The sequence below is a fragment of the Telmatherina bonti genome (genome assembly GCF_933228915.1).
Source record: "Telmatherina bonti genome assembly, chromosome: 16".
NCBI classification, from domain to species: Eukaryota; Metazoa; Chordata; class Actinopteri; order Atheriniformes; family Telmatherinidae; genus Telmatherina; species Telmatherina bonti.
Genome location: NC_136614.1, coordinates 8,273,057 through 8,287,478, shown reverse-complemented (window position 1 = coordinate 8,287,478; position 14,422 = coordinate 8,273,057). Strand labels below are relative to the sequence as shown.

The window sequence follows — 14,422 nt, the reverse complement described above, 5'->3', positions numbered from 1 at the left end:
CAACACACTTTGTTCCGCAGTAGGACGGTTATCAACACACTTTGTTCCGCAGTAGGACGGTTATCAATACAATTTGTTCCGCAGTAGGACGGTTATCAACACACTTTGTTCCGCAGTAGGACGGTTATCAACACAATTTGTTCCGCAGTAGGACGGTTATCAACACACTTTGTTCCGCAGTAGGACGGTTATCAACACAATTTGTTCCGCAGTAGGACGGTTATCAACACAATTTGTTCCGCAGTAGGACGGTTATCAACACACTTTGTTCCGCAGTAGGACGGTTATCAACACACTTTGTTCCGCAGTAGGACGGTTATCAACACACTTTGTTCCGCAGTAGGACGGTTATCAACACACTTTGTTCCGCAGTAGGACGGTTATCAACACACTTTGTTCCGAAGTAGGACGGTTATCAACACACTTTGTTCCGCAGTAGGACGGTTATCAACACACTTTGTTCCGCAGTAGGACGGTTATCAACACACTTTGTTCCGCAGTAGGACGGTTATCAACACACTTTGTTCCGCAGTAGGACGGTTATCAACACACTTTGTCCCGCAGTAGGACGGTTATCAACACACTTTGTTCCGCAGTAGGACGGTTATCAACACACTTTGTTCCGCAGTAGGGCCGTTATCAACACACTTTGTTCCGCAGTAGGGCCGTTATCAACACACTTTGTTCCGCAGTAGGACGGTTATCAACACACTTTGTTCCGCAGTAGGACGGTTATCAACACACTTTGTTCCGCAGTAGGACAGTTATCAACACAATTTGTCACGCAGTAGGACAGTTATCAACACAATTTGTCCCGCAGTAGGACGGTTATCAACACAATTTGTCCCGCAGTAGGACGGTTATCAACACACTTTGTCCCGCAGTAGGACGGTTATCAACACAATTTGTTCCGCAGTAGGACGGTTATCAACACAATTTGTTCCGCAGTAGGACGGTTATCAACACACTTTGTTCCGCAGTAGGACAGTTATCAACACAATTTGTCACGCAGTAGGACAGTTATCAACACAATTTGTCCCGCAGTAGGACGGTTATCAACACACTTTGTTCCGCAGTAGGACGGTTATCAACACACTTTGTTCCGCAGTAGGACGGTTATCAACACACTTTGTTCCGCAGTAGGACGGTTATCAACACACTTTGTTCCGCAGTAGGACGGTTATCAACACAATTTGTTCCGCAGTAGGACGGTTATCAACACAATTTGTTCCGCAGTAGGACGGTTATCAACACAATTTGTTCCGCAGTAGGACGGTTATCAACACAATTTGTTCCGCAGTAGGACGGTTATCAACACAATTTGTTCCGCAGTAGGACAGTTATCAACACAATTTGTCACGCAGTAGGACAGTTATGAACACACTTTGTCACGCAGTAGGACGGTTATCAACACAATTTGTTCCGCAGTAGGACAGTTATCAACACAATTTGTCACGCAGTAGGACGGTTATCAACAATTTGTCACGCAGTAGGACGGTTATGAACACACTTTGTCACGCAGTAGGACAGTTATGAACACACTTTGTCACGCAGTAGGACGGTTATGAACACACTTTGTTCCGCAGTAGGACGGTTATCAACAATTTGTCACGCAGTAGGACGGTTATGAACACACTTTGTCACGCAGTAGGACAGTTATGAACACACTTTGTCACGCAGTAGGACGGTTATGAACACACTTTGTCACGCAGTAGGACGGTTATGAACACACTTTGTCACGCAGTAGGACAGTTATGAACACACTTTGTCACGCAGTAGGACGGTTATGAACACACTTTGTCACGCAGTAGGACGGTTATGAACACACTTTGTCACGCAGTAGGACAGTTATGAACACACTTTGTCACGCAGTAGGATATCCTGCTCAGCAGCACAGATGCCGCATGTTTCTGCACATTCAAACTCCCCAGACTGTGTGAGCCGCAGAGGAGACTCACCTGGCTGCACGACACTGGAACATTTCACTGGTGTCCCAGCTCCATATTTAGACTTCACGTGAGTGATTTTTTATAACTTCCTCCCTCTTTTTAACTCATGTTTCACAGCTATTTCCTGTAAGAAATGTGAGAAATCCTGACTCAATGTCTTCATAGTGGAGACTTTACTTCTTTTAGCAGCAACATAAACCATCAGGTTTTACTGGGAATTTAACAAGCAGCACAAACTTTGTTGCTTCTCTGACAGCCGACATGAAAAATGAAAACCGTCAAGGAGGCGGAGCTAAAACTGAGCCGCAGCAACGCAAACCGCAGGAACAAAACAGCTCGGCTACGAGCCGAGCCACAGCCATGACCGATCCATGGTGGCCGGGATCACGGCCAGATCTTCACCTCCTCCAGCTGAGGAGAGCGAGATGAGCAGAGGGCAACGACACAAGGAAAATATAAAGAAGAAGAAAAAATTCCTGCCAGTTTATAGTCTCTGATCACTTCTAGTGAAACACACACTGGAAGAAACCAAACCCAAGGGCATTGTGGGTAAACGAGCGTGATGGACAACAGACGAACCTGACGGGGAGAAATGTGGGGAGACAGCGTGTTCTGACGTGGTGGGAACAGACATGGTCCTGCATTCACCCACAATGAGACACTTTTCTTCTGACTTGTTTGTCACAACAAACATGAGAAACCCTGTTAATGGTTTCCACTCAGAAAGCAGAGCAGCAGTCACATCCTGGCCACACAATCGCCTAATCAGACAGTGAAATGCCAGAAGATTCCCACCTCCACTGAAACCCTGGATCTTCAGGGTTCCCAGCGTGATTCCAGCAGATTCAGACTCCACCCGGGTTTCCAATCGCTTGGAAGATGGAGGGTCTCTGATGGGTCAGAGGAGGTCTGCTGCATGAAATCCTCTGGAAGCAACTTGTTCCAGAACCAGAAGATGTCTCGCTACACTCAGCAGCCACATCACCCGGACCTTAGCCATCCAAGCACAGGAGCTGCCTGCAGGATCTCCTGGTTTCACCGTTACTGTCTGAAAGGACCTGCAGCTCCAAACATGTCGGACCGCTTGAGGATTCCCAGTAGCATCTCAGTCAAACCCAGGCAGCCAATCAACCAGCTGAAGGAGCAGAGCAGCAAGACCTCCTCAGATTGCCACGGAAAAAAGCAGCTGCAGTCTCAAACAATCAACCTTTCAAGCACCCAACATTTTTGGTTGAGAAGTGTCTGAGCAGAACATACTGTTGATGTGTTCACGTTCAGTTTGTCTCATGTTGGTGTGATTATGTCTGGAGCATCATCTGACACGGTTTGGTTCAGTAACATATACTGTCCGGGAGCGTCTGCGTCAGCTCACAGACTCACGCAGAGCTGTTAGAAACACGCTGCTAAGCGCTAACAGCAGACCAACCTTCGGCTTGGGTGGATCGACAGCTGGGCCAACAGCCTCTTTGCTGAGCTCGAGCCTCTGTTTGGTGTCTGCATGAGGTCCGACCCCCTCTGCTGCCATCATCATGGCTCCTGAAAGAGAAAGACCCAGATCGGCCAATGGTCCCTGAAGCGATCAAATCCTGAAGAATATTCTGAGCATGGTCCTACCTGACGAGGAGGAGGTGTAAGGGAGTCCTTGTGGCATCATTCTCCCAGAGTTGCTGCCTGGCTGCTGGCTGTAAGGACCTCCAGGACCCATTACTCCCATTGGTGCCAGGCCCGGGTAGCTGCCCTGCCTGGACACACAGAGCAGGACAAAATGAGAACATTTATATGGTGAGACGTCGGTTTAGATGAAATATTTAAGGTCAGAGGTTATTGTGAGAAGAACAGACTTGCAGGAAAGCCTCAGTGTCCATTATATGTGCCGTTAGGAGGAAAGAAAGTGCAGCTCAGTGACAGGATGGAACAACTGGGGAACATGTTGACCTTTAAGGTCCATGTTGCCTCGGTTGCCCTACCTGCCGATATGCTCTCTACAACATCAAGAGAATCAGACCGAACCTGACAGAACACACGACTTAGCTGTTGGTTCAGGCTCTGGTCATCTCACGCATCAATTACTGCAATACCCTACTGGCAGGTCTGCCTGCATGCTGGTTAAACCTCTGCAGATGATCCAGAACCAGCAGCACATCTGGTTTTTAACCAACCCAAACGAGCTCATGTCACTCTGCTGCTAATCGCTCTTCACTGGCTTCCGGTCGCAGCACGCATCAAATATAAAGCTTTGCTTCTGGCTTACAAAACAATAACTGAAACGTCTCCCGTCTACCTTCACACCCTAATCCAGACCTACAGTCCCTCTCCACAGCTACGTTCCACCAGTGAAAGACGCCTCGTGTTACCACCAATACATAGGACAAAAACACCAGCTAGACTCTTTTCCTCTGTTGTTCCACGATGGTGGAATGATCTCCCAAACTCTGTCCGCTCTGCAGAGTCCCTGTCCACTTTTAAGAGCAACCTGAAGACTCAGCTCTTCAAGGAGAACTTCAACACTTGGTATTTGTTGGAAAGTTGGAGAACTTAGCCCAGTTCTTTGAAACAAACATTATGGTATTAATTCTTTGTATTACAACATAGGTGATATTATAAGGTGGGAAGTGAGTAAACAAACAAAAAAAGAAAGCCTGTAGCACTTCATGGAGGGACCTGCGTCCAACTGGACAGTCCACCAGCACCTTCCTACGATGTCCTCTACTGTTTGATTTTGTTCTCGCTCATATGTAAGTCGCTTTGGATAAAAGCATCTGCTAAATGACTGTAGAATAGAATAGAATAGAATAGAATAGAATAGAATATGCAGCTTAAGACCCACTAACCAGTCTGTTCTAAATCCTGCTGACAAGTTCAGGCTCAGAAACAGGACGAGCATGAGAGGCGTTTGATTCAATCATTTGTCCACCGTTGACTGGGACCAACTCAAACTGACTGGGAACCAGTTTCCTCCACTCATTTCAGGTCTGTTGCTGGTTTCTCTCCCTCTTTTTGGTATTTTGTCGTCATGACTTGTTTAGAAGTTGGGATGGAAACTTCCCTGAATGATGTGAAGAACTCGTCACATGATGGATCAACTGTTTCTGCCTCCGGGGAGGAAACGTCTGACGTGATGCAACATGAAAACCAGATTTATTCATCACCGCCACCTCGCTGCGAAAGTAGCCTGCTGTAGCGCCACCTGCTGACCGCAACCAGCGGAAGAAAACATGAGTGCATGTACAAACACACACACCAGCAGCAGCAGCAGTCTGTCTGACAGCATGCAGCTTCTGGTGGTCCGGGTTGGAAAACATCCCATCAGTCCGTGTCCAGTACCAATACCAAGCTCTCAGCAGCCTGCGTTTCACTGTGCTAATACACGTGCACACACGCACGTGCACTATCTGAAAGAAGCAGCTGTTAGACAAACCTACCCATAATGCCCTGAGGGGGGCTGCACGGGGGGTTGTGGCTGAGCACTGGTGCCCTGCTGGGAGTGGTGAGGAGAGTGAGGTAGAGGAGGATGGTGGTGGTGCTGAGGGTGAGGAGTGTGGGAGGGGGGACGGGTGGGAGAGAGGGCGGGCAGACCCCCCTGCCAGGACTGCTTGTAGACGGGTGAATGAGTGAAGGGAGGCCTGGGAAGATGGAGGGATGATGGAGGACGTGTGAAAGTTGAGAAGAAACTACATTCAGGTTGGACGTTCTTTTATTTGGTTGCTAAGCAACCGGTTTCACACAGAAATAAACCTTCATGTCTGAGCTCCACACATCGGGGGGGTGGGGGGTCTCTGACCGTCTCACCTGCTCTGAGCGATAGTCGTGTACGAGGATGATGAGTTGGCACTTGGTCCGGCGTTTGGGCCCATCTCATGTGGTTTGTAGCTGGCATTGGGCCCCGGAGGCCTCATGTCCTGCCCGGCAGGCTGAGGCATGCTGGGGGAGGTGGGGCCTGTGATGCCGGCTCCTGTAGGATACGGGCGCCCCCCCGCGCCAGGCCCAGGGCCACGGCTTGGCGTGGAGGGGCCCTGGCCGTGCATAGGGCTGCTGGCGTTCAGCCCAAGACTGTTGGTCAGGCCGGGCCCCAGGCCAGGGCCGCTGTAGTTGGCACTGGGTGTCCCGCCGTAGTGGGGGGGCCGGGGGTAATTACCTGAGATGGGGTGATGCAAGATGTGAGACAAAGACACCTACATATGCCACTTTAGCTCAGTTTCAGTAGGTCGTACCTGGGGGGCCATACTGGCCGTAGGAGTGGCTGCTCTGCTGGTAGGCGCTGTGGTGCAGGGGCCCCACTGGTGCTGGGTGGGGGGACATGGGGGGGGCAGACGGCTGAAGACCAAACTGGTTCCCCGAGGTGCTGCACTGCATTGAAGGGGTGAAACCTGAGAAAGAGACGATACGATGACCAGGATGAGACGTTCACATGCAGAGACTGGAAACGGAAATTTAACTACTGATCAGGTCCTGAAATGTAAACTGGACTTCTGATGGAAAACGGTGTTTACTGATCATCCTACCTCTGTCCTGGTTCATGGCGGACTGGGAGGAATGAGGTCCAACATCTGACCCAGGACCAGAGACCTGGGGGGTCAGCTGGGAGCCTGACACACACACACACACACACACACACACACACACACACACACACACACAGTTAATACAAAGTTCGCATTAAGAGATGCAGCGATCTTCATCCTGATCGTCCCACCTGGCCCACCGGCGGGGGGGGACAGCGGCCCCAACCGTGACTGGCTGCCGGAACCAGCGGGGGATGGTGACAGAGAGGGAGAGGGTCCCGAGCGAGCTGGAGGGGGCAGGCGGGGTGAGACGTGGGGGGAGAAAGGCGAGTGCACCCCTCGACTTCCCTGGTCGCCCTGAGCGCTGCCGGATCCCGACGTCCCTGAACTGACGGCGGCCTCGGTGCCGGTGGGAAGGTCATCGATGGAGCCGGACAGATCCTGGAACAGAGGACAGACCGGCATCAGACCAGTTGTAGATTTTCACATGAAGGCAGTAGCATCAGTGGGACATTCTGTTCCTGACAGGGAACCAGACTTCCCAGTTAAAGACCAACTGGGAGGAGCCGTGTGTGGTCAGAAAGAAAACAGGGAAAGGTGTAAACTGGGGGAGGTGGTTCCAGCAGACTGGAAACGTTCCAGCAGACTGGAAACGTTCCAGCAGACTGGAAACGTTCCAGCAGACTGGAAACGTTCCAGCAGACTGGAAACGTTCCAGCAGACTGGAAACGTTCCAGCAGACTGGAAACGTTCCAGCAGACTGGAAACGTTCCAGCAGACTGGAAACGTTCCAGCAGACTGGAAACGTTTCAGCAGACTGGAAACGTTCCAGCAGACTGGAAACGTTCCAGCAGATTGGAAACGTTCCAGCAGACTGGAAACGTTCCAGCAGACTGGAAACGTTCCAGCAGATTGGAAACGTTCCAGCAGATTGGAAACGTTCCAGCAGACTGGAAACGTTCCAGCAGACTGGAAACGTTCCAGCAGACTGGAAACGTTTCAGCAGACTGGAAACGTTCCAGCAGACTGGAAACGTTCCAGCAGACTGGAAACGTTTCAGCAGACTGGAAACGTTCCAGCAGACTGGAAACGTTCCAGCAGACCGGAAACGTTCCAGCAGACCGGAAACGTTCCAGCAGATTGGAAACGTTCCAGCAGACCGGAAACGTTCCAGCAGATTGGAAACGTTCCAGCAGACTGGAAACGTTCCAGCAGACTGGAAACGTTCCAGCAGACTGGAAACGTTCCAGCAGATTGGAAACGTTCCAGCAGACTGGAAACGTTCCAGCAGATTGGAAACGTTCCAGCAGACTGGAAACGTTCCAGCAGACCGGAAACGTTCCAGCAGATTGGAAACGTTCCAGCAGACCGGAAACGTTCCAGCAGACCGGAAACGTTCCAGCAGACCGGAAACGTTCCAGCAGACTGGAAACGTTCCAGCAGATTGGAAACGTTCCAGCAGACTGGAAACGTTCCAGCAGATTGGAAACGTTCCAGCAGACTGGAAACGTTCCAGCAGACTGGAAACGTTCCAGCAGACTGGAAACGTTCCAGCAGATTGGAAACGTTTCAGCAGATTGGAAACGTTCCAGCAGACTGGAAACGTTTCAGCAGACTGGAAACGTTTCAGCAGACTGGAAACGTTCCAGCAGACTGGAAACGTTCCAGCAGACTGGAAACGTTCCAGCAGACTGGAAACGTTCCAGCAGACTGGAAACGTTCCAGCAGACTGGAAACGTTTCAGCAGATTGGAAACGTTTCAGCAGACTGGAAACGTTTCAGCAGACTGGAAACGTTTCAGCAGACTGGAAACGTTCCAGCAGACTGGAAACGTTCCAGCAGACTGGAAACGTTTCAGCAGACTGGAAACGTTCCAGCAGACTGGAAACGTTCCAGCAGACTGGAAACGTTCCAGCAGACTGGAAACGTTCCAGCAGATTGGAAACGTTCCAGCAGACTGGAAACGTTCCAGCAGACTGGAAACGTTTCAGCAGACTGGAAACGTTTCAGCAGACTGGAAACGTTTCAGCAGACTGGAAACGTTCCAGCAGACTGGAAACGTTCCAGCAGACTGGAAACGTTCCAGCAGATTGGAAACGTTCCAGCAGATTGGAAACGTTCCAGCAGATTGGAAACGTTCCAGCAGACTGGAAACGTTCCAGCAGACTGGAAACGTTCCAGCAGACTGGAAACGTTTCAGCAGACTGGAAACGTTCCAGCAGACTGGAAACGTTCCAGCAGACTGGAAACGTTTCAGCAGACCGGAAACGTTCCAGCAGACCGGAAACGTTCCAGCAGATTGGAAACGTTCCAGCAGACCGGAAACGTTCCAGCAGATTGGAAACGTTCCAGCAGACTGGAAACGTTCCAGCAGACTGGAAACGTTCCAGCAGACTGGAAACGTTCCAGCAGATTGGAAACGTTCCAGCAGATTGGAAACGTTCCAGCAGACTGGAAACGTTCCAGCAGATTGGAAACGTTCCAGCAGACTGGAAACGTTCCAGCAGACCGGAAACGTTCCAGCAGATTGGAAACGTTCCAGCAGATTGGAAACGTTCCAGCAGATTGGAAACGTTCCAGCAGACTGGAAACGTTCCAGCAGACTGGAAACGTTCCAGCAGATTGGAAACGTTCCAGCAGACTGGAAACGTTCCAGCAGACTGGAAACGTTCCAGCAGACTGGAAACGTTTCAGCAGACTGGAAACGTTCCAGCAGATTGGAAACGTTCCAGCAGATTGGAAACGTTTCAGCAGACTGGAAACGTTCCAGCAGACTGGAAACGTTCCAGCAGACTGGAAACGTTTCAGCAGACTGGAAACGTTTCAGCAGACTGGAAACGTTCCAGCAGACTGGAAACGTTCCAGCAGACTGGAAACGTTCCAGCAGATTGGAAACGTTCCAGCAGATTGGAAACGTTCCAGCAGATTGGAAACGTTCCAGCAGACTGGAAACGTTCCAGCAGACTGGAAACGTTCCAGCAGACTGGAAACGTTCCAGCAGACTGGAAACGTTTCAGCAGACTGGAAACGTTTCAGCAGACTGTAAACGTTCCAGCAGACTGGAAACGTTCCAGCAGACTGGAAACGTTTCAGCAGACCGGAAACGTTCCAGCAGACCGGAAACGTTCCAGCAGATTGGAAACGTTCCAGCAGACCGGAAACGTTCCAGCAGATTGGAAACGTTCCAGCAGACTGGAAACGTTCCAGCAGACTGGAAACGTTCCAGCAGACTGGAAACGTTCCAGCAGATTGGAAACGTTCCAGCAGACTGGAAACGTTCCAGCAGATTGGAAACGTTCCAGCAGACTGGAAACGTTTCAGCAGACTGGAAACGTTCCAGCAGACCGGAAACGTTCCAGCAGATTGGAAACGTTCCAGCAGACCGGAAACGTTCCAGCAGATTGGAAACGTTCCAGCAGACTGGAAACGTTCCAGCAGACTGGAAACGTTCCAGCAGATTGGAAACGTTCCAGCAGACTGGAAACGTTCCAGCAGATTGGAAACGTTCCAGCAGACTGGAAACGTTCCAGCAGATTGGAAACGTTCCAGCAGACTGGAAACGTTCCAGCAGACTGGAAACGTTCCAGCAGATTGGAAACGTTTCAGCAGATTGGAAACGTTCCAGCAGACTGGAAACGTTTCAGCAGACTGGAAACGTTTCAGCAGACTGGAAACGTTCCAGCAGACTGGAAACGTTCCAGCAGACTGGAAACGTTCCAGCAGACTGGAAACGTTCCAGCAGACTGGAAACGTTCCAGCAGACTGGAAACGTTTCAGCAGATTGGAAACGTTTCAGCAGACTGGAAACGTTTCAGCAGACTGGAAACGTTCCAGCAGATTGGAAACGTTCCAGCAGACTGGAAACGTTCCAGCAGACTGGAAACGTTCCAGCAGACTGGAAACGTTCCAGCAGACTGGAAACGTTCCAGCAGACTGGAAACGTTCCAGCAGATTGGAAACGTTCCAGCAGACTGGAAACGTTCCAGCAGACTGGAAACGTTTCAGCAGACTGGAAACGTTTCAGCAGACTGGAAACGTTCCAGCAGATTGGAAACGTTCCAGCAGACTGGAAACGTTCCAGCAGACTGGAAACGTTTCAGCAGATTGGAAACGTTCCAGCAGACTGGAAACGTTCCAGCAGACTGGAAACGTTCCAGCAGACTGGAAACGTTTCAGCAGACTGGAAACGTTCCAGCAGATTGGAAACGTTCCAGCAGATTGGAAACGTTTCAGCAGACTGGAAACGTTCCAGCAGACTGGAAACGTTTCAGCAGACTGGAAACGTTTCAGCAGACTGGAAACGTTTCAGCAGACTGGAAACGTTCCAGCAGACTGGAAACGTTTCAGCAGACTGGAAACGTTCCAGCAGACTGGAAACGTTCCAGCAGATTGGAAACGTTCCAGCAGATTGGAAACGTTCCAGCAGATTGGAAACGTTCCAGCAGATTGGAAACGTTCCAGCAGACTGGAAACGTTCCAGCAGACTGGAAACGTTCCAGCAGACTGGAAACGTTCCAGCAGACTGGAAACGTTCCAGCAGACTGGAAACGTTCCAGCAGATTGGAAACGTTCCAGCAGACTGGAAACGTTCCAGCAGACTGGAAACGTTTCAGCAGACTGGAAACGTTCCAGCAGACTGGAAACGTTCCAGCAGACTGGAAACGTTTCAGCAGACTGGAAACGTTCAGACGGAAGCTTTCGCCTGCAGCTCACAGATTTATGGCGATAACTACCGTCTTCCATCAAAGCCTCTGATTGGACAAACAGACTCGTCGCTCATCCAGACAGAAAAAGGAGCAGAATGCTGTGGAGCCTCCTCTCCTCCCTGATGGATCAGAACCTCCATCAGCGGCAGGGCTGCCATCTCTAATTATCAGATCGCACTGATCAGCAAGTTATTGATCATGGACAGGAAGAGAGGAGGAATAAAGCGAGGATATGACGCCAGCCAATCACAGCTGAGCAACCAACCCTCTCTTCCTGTCTCCCTCCGCCCCTGCCAACAGCTCGACCAATCAGCTGCTGTGCTGCACTGTGCACACGCGCACACACACATTTCTAATTATAAAGGGTGAGTTGCAGAGTCAGAGTGTGTTTCTCTGCAGCTCCAGTCCTGGTGTTTGTGTGTGTGTGTGTGTGTGTGTGTGTGTGTAACTCTATCTTTGTGAGGACACACTCCGGTTTCAGAGAAGCAGTCTGCAGCTCCGCCTCGTTTAGTCCACCTTCTCACCACACACACCATGATCCCACTGACAGTTGTGTGTGTTCAGTTTCATCAGATTCAGAGAAGCAAACGTTTTATTTATTTATCTAAACTAAATTTGAGTGTAAATATTTTTCAGTCAGTTTGTGCAAAAGAGAAACAGCGACACATTATGCAATATGGGTCGTTTGGAGCGTTCTACTGCTCAGTTCGCTGGTGGAGAGTCAGGATAAGAACCTGCTTAATTAGAACCATAAACCACGGCACTGTGTGTGTGTGTGTGTGTGTGAGGTAGTAACACGTGTGGTGTCACCATGAGCATGCACCAGTTCCATCTCGCCGTCTCCTCTACAGAATAGAGGCCTGAACAGAGAATTCATGGGTGATGAAACCTGATGTCAGAGCGGAGGAATCAGGTCGTCATGGCAGCCAGCAGACTAATTTCACTACGCAGCTCAATGCTGGTTGGATATTAAAAGGGAAGTTTCTGCCTGTCAGTCCAACTTCTTCTCCAGTCTGATGGTAAGATGGACGGATGGCAAGACAGACAGATGGTAAGACGGACAGACGGTAAGACAGATGTTAAAACGGACGGTAAGACGGACGGTAAGACAGACGTTAAGACGGATGGTAAGACGGACAGTAAGAAGGACGGTAAGACAGACGTTAAGACGGACGGTAAGACAGACGGTAAGACGGACGGTAAGACAGACGTTAAGACGGATGGTAAGACGGACAGTAAGACAGACGGTAAGACAGACGTTAAGACGGACGGTAAGACGGACGGTAAGACAGACGTTAAGACGGATGGTAAGACGGACAGTAAGAAGGACGGTAAGACAGACGTTAAGACGGATGGTAAGACGGACAGTAAGACAGACGGTAAGACAGACGTTAAGACGGACGGTAAGACGGACGGTAAGACGGATGGTAAGACGGACAGTAAGACAGATGTTAAGACAGACAGACGGAAAGACAGATGGTAAGACAGACGGTAAGACAGACGGTAAGACGGACAGACGGTAAGACAGACGTTAAAACGGATGGTAAGACGGACAGTAAGATGGACGGACGGTAAGACAGATGGTAAGACAGATGGTAAGACGGACGGTAAGACGGACGGTAAGATGGACGGTAAGACGGATGTTAAGACAGACAGACGGTAAGACAGACGGTAAGACGGACAGACGGTAAGACGGACGGTAAGATGGACAGTAAGACGGACGGACGGTAAGACAGACGTTAAAACGGATGGTAAGACGGACAGTAAGATGGACGGACGGTAAGACAGATGGTAAGACAGATGGTAAGACGGACGGTAAGACGGACGGTAAGATGGACGGTAAGACGGATGTTAAGACAGACAGACGGTAAGACAGACGGTAAGACGGACAGACGGTAAGACGGACGGTAAGATGGACAGTAAGACGGACGGTAAGATGGACGGTAAGATGGACAGACAATAAGACGAATGGTAAGACGGATGGTAAGATGGACGGTAACAAAGACGGTAAGATGGACGGTAAAATGGACAGTAAGATGGACAGACGATAAGACGAATGGTGAGACGAATGGTGAGACGAATGGTAAGACGGACGGTAAGATGGACGGACGGTAAAACGGACGGTAAGACGGATGGTAAGATGGACGGACGGTAAGACGGATGGTAAGATGGACGGTAAGATGGAAGGACGGTAAAACGGATGGTAAGATGGACGGTAAGATGGAAGGACGGTAAAACGGATGGTAAGATGGACGGACGGTAAGACGGATGATAAGATGGACGGTAAGACGGACGGACGGTAAAACGGATGGTAAGATGGACGGTAAGATGGAAGGACGGTAAAACGGATGGTAAGATGGACGGACGGTAAGACTGACGGTAAGATGGACAATAAGACGAATGGTAAGACGGACGGTAAGCTGGACGGTAACAAAGACGGTAAGATGGACGGTAAAATGGACAGTAAGATGGACAGACGATAAGACGAATGGTGAGACGAATGGTGAGACGAATGGTAAGACGGACGGTAAGATGTACGGAAAGACAGACGGACAGAAAGACGGACGGACGGTAAGACAGACGGTAAGACGGACGGTAAGACGGATGGTAAGACGGACGGTAAGATGGACGGTAAGATGGACGGACGGTAAGACAGATGTTAAGACGGACGGTAAGAAGGACAGACGGTAAGACGGACGGTAAGACAGACGTTAAGACGGACGGTAAGACAGACGGTAAGACGGACGGTAAGACGGATGGTAAGACGGACGGTAAGACGGACGGTAAGATGGACGGACGGTAAGACAGATGTTAAGACGGACGGTAAGAAGGACAGACGGTAAGACGGACGGTAAGACAGACGTTAAGACGGACGGTAAGACAGACGGTAAGACGGACGGTAAGACGGACGGTAAGACAGATGTTAAGACAGACAGAAGGAAAGACAGATGGTAAGACAGACGGTAAGACTGACAGACGGACAGACGGTAAGACAGACGTTAAAACGGATGGTAAGACGGACAGTAAGATGGACGGACGGTAAGACAGATGGTAAGACAGATGTTAAGACGGACGGTAAGACGGACGGTAAGATGGACGGTAAGACGGATGTTAAGACAGATGGACGGTAAGACGGATGTTAAGACAGACAGACGGTAAGACAGACGGTAAGACGGACGGTAAGATGGACAGTAAAATGGACGGTAAGATGGACAGACAATAAGACGAATGGTAAGACGGACGGTAAGATGGACGGTAACAAAGA

The 14,422-nt window shown here is 50.1% G+C and overlaps 1 protein-coding gene across 3 annotated transcripts in view; it reads right to left on the bottom strand.

Moving 5' to 3' along the window:
• arid1b (AT-rich interactive domain 1B) overlaps positions 1–14,422 on the bottom strand; it is a 49,048-nt gene that overhangs the window by 14,243 nt on the left and 20,383 nt on the right. For 2 of the 3 annotated variants that reach the window (XM_079255822.1, XM_079255823.1), the window contains exons 5-11: positions 6,643–6,892; positions 6,452–6,535; positions 6,161–6,316; positions 5,739–6,084; positions 5,372–5,572; positions 3,564–3,691; positions 3,376–3,485 (exon numbers count right to left, since the gene is read on the bottom strand). In XM_079255822.1, coding sequence (XP_079111948.1) covers positions 3,376–3,485; positions 3,564–3,691; positions 5,372–5,572; positions 5,739–6,084; positions 6,161–6,316; positions 6,452–6,535; positions 6,643–6,892 — 1,275 coding nt within the window. The remainder of the gene's footprint in view (positions 1–3,375; positions 3,486–3,563; positions 3,692–5,371; positions 5,573–5,738; positions 6,085–6,160; positions 6,317–6,451; positions 6,536–6,642; positions 6,893–14,422) is intronic. The other variant, XM_079255824.1, reaches the window with a different exon arrangement.